We start from the raw sequence: 3,874 nt of genomic DNA, 5'->3' as shown, positions 1-3,874 counted from the left end.
TGGTGGACCCTTTGACACGTAATCCGTGAAACTTTTTTAGATCCAGATCGTTTACGATGGACTGTCCATCCTGTTTGTGCTGCGCAGACACGGGAACGGACAACTGAACCGTAGACGATCCTAATCCAACTTTTCTGCTCCTTTTAATTCATTGCAATCCCCATTCCCCACTCCTTTCTTTCTTAGAAAAGGATACGAAGGAGAAAGCGTGGTCGGTTAGGGGTACCACCACGAACTTACCTGCGGTTGCGCACATAGCGAAGACGCCCACGCCAAGTGGCCGCACCCATTGGATGTGGGACCACCACTTCAGGGTCCATCCTCCTAGATCCTCCGTAACCAACGGTCTATTTTATGACCGTTAACACTCTCTTCACTCTCTCTCTTCTTTTTAAATTTAAAAAACCTGTACTTTGGATTCCCATTAAACAAGTACTACTGTTAGGCTCAGAGACAATAATTACTTGTGTTTCAGATTCTCTCTCTCTATAGAATTATTATTTTAATTAAACCCCTCTCCCCACTCTCATGCTTTCATCACTAGCTTCTCGATTACTCCATAAGCATGGTTTGAGATATTGGTCTGGTTACTAATAAAAAAAAAAGATATTGGGATGGTATAGGTCGATCCATATCAGTATCGGCCGATATCGATATTGATATCTGATCGGTGCACGATACGACATAGGATATATTTGTAAAAATACTCTATAAAATTGATATATCCATTTGAGGGCAAAATCGTTATTTTAAAAAAAAAAGAAAAAAGGTGTACCCAATAGTATGCACAGAGAAGGACCATGTACGCAATCTTACTTTCATTTCACGAAAAAGGTTGTTTCCCTATTCGAACTCGCGATCATTAGGTTGGAATAGAGCAACCTAACCATTGGCAAAACTGTCTTATATGATCGATCCAATGCCAATCCAAACTCGATCAAATCTACTACTGATGTCGATCCCAATCGAATCAAATCTGATATCGATATCGATCCCAATCCGACCGATACCCATTACCTCAAACCCTGCATTGGAGTATCATTATACCTTCAATCCCAATTGTACAAAGTCCAAAATACCCTTGATAGTATTTTCCATTTTCTATCATAAATTTTCAAATTTTTGTAAGGGTTCAATTCTCAAAATTACATTTCAAATAGTAACTAACAACTTTTTATTACCTTATTTCCTCCGGCAAAATGGCAATTGAGGTTATTTATGAGGGTATTATAGTCATTCCAAGAGAACCCAGTCATTATCCACGTATAGTAAAAATGCTTATTAGCTCGCTATGAAACAGTAACTTGAGACCGACCAGATACGCTTCAAGCGGGTGAGGAAGCTCGCGTTGCTTTGGACACAAGGAAGCACCACACTTCTGACCTCTCACCTGGTGAAGTTATTCTCCTCACTCAATCCCTCTTCTCTTCCTTAACAGTCGAACACCTCTCACCAGATCGGACGGTTGATTTTACATCACAAACATTTCATGAACCTTCTCTCTCTTTATTTATATACCATTTCCCCCTTCTCAAATCATTTGTCTTCTCCTTATTCTACCTCTCTTTCGCTCATTCCGTCGCTCCACGCTCTCTCTAGGTAAGTCTGACTGGTAAGATTCACAACAACTTTGTCGGAGCTCGTATCCATCGCAGGAGAAAATGGCGGTCGTCTATCGGAGAAGCTCAAGCAACTGGATTTTCCCTCTTAAGGTTCTACTAATCTCTGCTGGTGTCTGTTTAACGGGTGTGGTTTTAAAGCTCTCTCTTCCGGTGTTATCAGACTTCCTAATTTCCCAACTTCCTCTTCTCTGGATCTCTCTACGCTCATGGTTTACTCCTCCATACCTTTACGTCGTCATCAATGGGATCATCATAACCATAGCTGCGTCTTCGAGGTTTCAACATAAGGTAGAGGAGCAATCTGAACTGGTGGTTCCCGTTCCGGTGAAAGCCGAAGTAAGACCTGATTTCTCCGTCTCTGCGGAGTACGATTCCGTGGTGTTGAAGAATCCGGTGAACATTCCACAACAGTTCGATTACGATGTTGTCGCCGCGTCGAAGATTCCTGTGGAGTCGACTCTTACTGTTTATAGAGGTTCGGAGCCGCCGGTTGTGTACGGACAGAGTGAGGTTAGTGTGACGGATGTGAGAAATCCTGCCGTGAGCGCTTCAGAAGTGGAAGAAGATGATGGATTCGTGATATCAAGGTCTACTTGGACTCCACGGGCGAGGGAGTCGACGGAGATTCCGGCGTATTACTCGTTCCAGAAGGAGAAACCGCCTGCTTCGGTTCGGTTCGGTCACCGGAAAAACGTCAGATCTAGTCCTGAAGGTACGTCTCTCTCTCTCTCTCCCTCTCCCTCTCCCTCTCACAACGGTAAGAATTCTTCACCGAAAACTCTAACGTGCGCGTGTGCTTCATGGTGCACGTTAGCAGTAAGCTTCGGTAGTGGAGAATGAGAACCGAGGGTATTATAGTAAATTGAATGTGGGTTTCTGACATCTTTACCCATGTCTGTGGTGTGATGTGTTCAGGTGGCAGGGCATTGGGAGTAGCGAAGCCGAAGAGAAACGACACGCTGGAGAGCACATGGAAGACGATAACGGACGGCCGACCGATCCCACTGGCTCGCCACCTCAAGAAGTCAGACACTTGGGAGACGGTGGGTCGACACAGCCACAGCAACGATTCCAACTCTGACCCACCAGAAGCATCCCCTGTGAAGATGAAGAAACATGAAACGTTCAATGACCGTAGCAGCAACACTTCGTCTCTGTCACCATCTCCTGGTTCAGGGAAGCTGCGCAAGGAACCTTCACTGAGTCAGGACGAATTGAACAGACGGGTTGAGGCTTTCATCAAGAAGTTTAACGAGGAGATGAGATTGCAGAGACAAGAGTCTTTGAATCAATACAATGAAATGATCAACCGTGGTGCAGGACCTTAACTGGTTCCGAGTAAGACAATTAGAAAAGGCAAAAACTAAGTATTTACAATCTTGAAAGGGGACATTAAAGGTTTCGGTAAGTCTGCTTGACTTTTCAGCCTTTTTTGTTCATCTATTAATTTTAATCCCCTTTTTTTCCCTGTAGAACATCTACATACAGATGGGATTTTACTCTTTTTGTTTTTTTTGTTTTTTTGATAGTGATATCCCTGTAAAGAAAATACTAGCTACTGCAGGAGAAAGGAAGAGAGAATTCAGTGTTCTTTAATTTGGCTGTTTGTTTTCTGAAACAATGAATAGGAAAATTGTTTCATTGGTAGTGGAGTGGATGGTGTAAATTTTTTTTGGGTTTGTTTGGAAACTTGGAAAGTTGTGGATTTTTTGTTGTGAGAGAAGAGAGAGTAGCGTTTCATCGAGTTTCATTGCCGGTCTAATTGAAAAAAATAAAGAAAAACTGCATTAATTGTTTTTGGTATGATTTCTATTTCAATTTCTGAGGAGCTGTTTCAGAATTTCTCTTTCATTTGATGTAGCACTCTTGCTCTTGAATGAGCAAATGGTTAATTTCATGGGCAAAATAGTAATTTTATGTTAAAAATAAAACACCACCCTTCTTCTACTAATGGTCGCACCACCACCACCCCACTCCCACCATTGTCACCGCCACCACCACCACTAGTATCCTGTTACCACCACCACTATCACCACTATTACCCCGCTACCATCACCACCACCACCACTACTACTCCGCTACCACCACTACCTTGCCATCACTACCACCGCCACCACTGTCGTTGCCACCAGTACCGCCACCACCACCACTACTTCTATAACCACCACAACCACAACCACAACCACAACCACCGCCACTACTTCCACAACCACCACCACCACCACCACCATCTTTCCCAAAGAAATATAGAG

The 3,874-nt window shown here is 43.4% G+C and overlaps 1 protein-coding gene across 1 annotated transcript; it reads left to right on the top strand.

Moving 5' to 3' along the window:
- Nucleotides 1–1,593: 1,593 nt before the first annotated feature.
- LOC122638578 lies at nt 1,594–3,286 on the top strand. Its single transcript, XM_043831443.1, has 2 exons — nt 1,594–2,334; nt 2,538–3,286. The coding sequence occupies exons 1-2, from the start codon at nt 1,662–1,664 to the stop codon at nt 2,948–2,950; spliced, it is 1,086 nt and encodes a 361-aa protein (XP_043687378.1). The 5' UTR covers nt 1,594–1,661; the 3' UTR covers nt 2,951–3,286.
- Nucleotides 3,287–3,874: the final 588 nt, after the last annotated feature.

This window comes from Telopea speciosissima, chromosome 9, assembly GCF_018873765.1.
Source record: "Telopea speciosissima isolate NSW1024214 ecotype Mountain lineage chromosome 9, Tspe_v1, whole genome shotgun sequence".
In the NCBI taxonomy this organism is placed as follows: Eukaryota; Viridiplantae; Streptophyta; class Magnoliopsida; order Proteales; family Proteaceae; genus Telopea; species Telopea speciosissima.
This window is presented reverse-complemented; position numbering and strand designations above follow the sequence as displayed.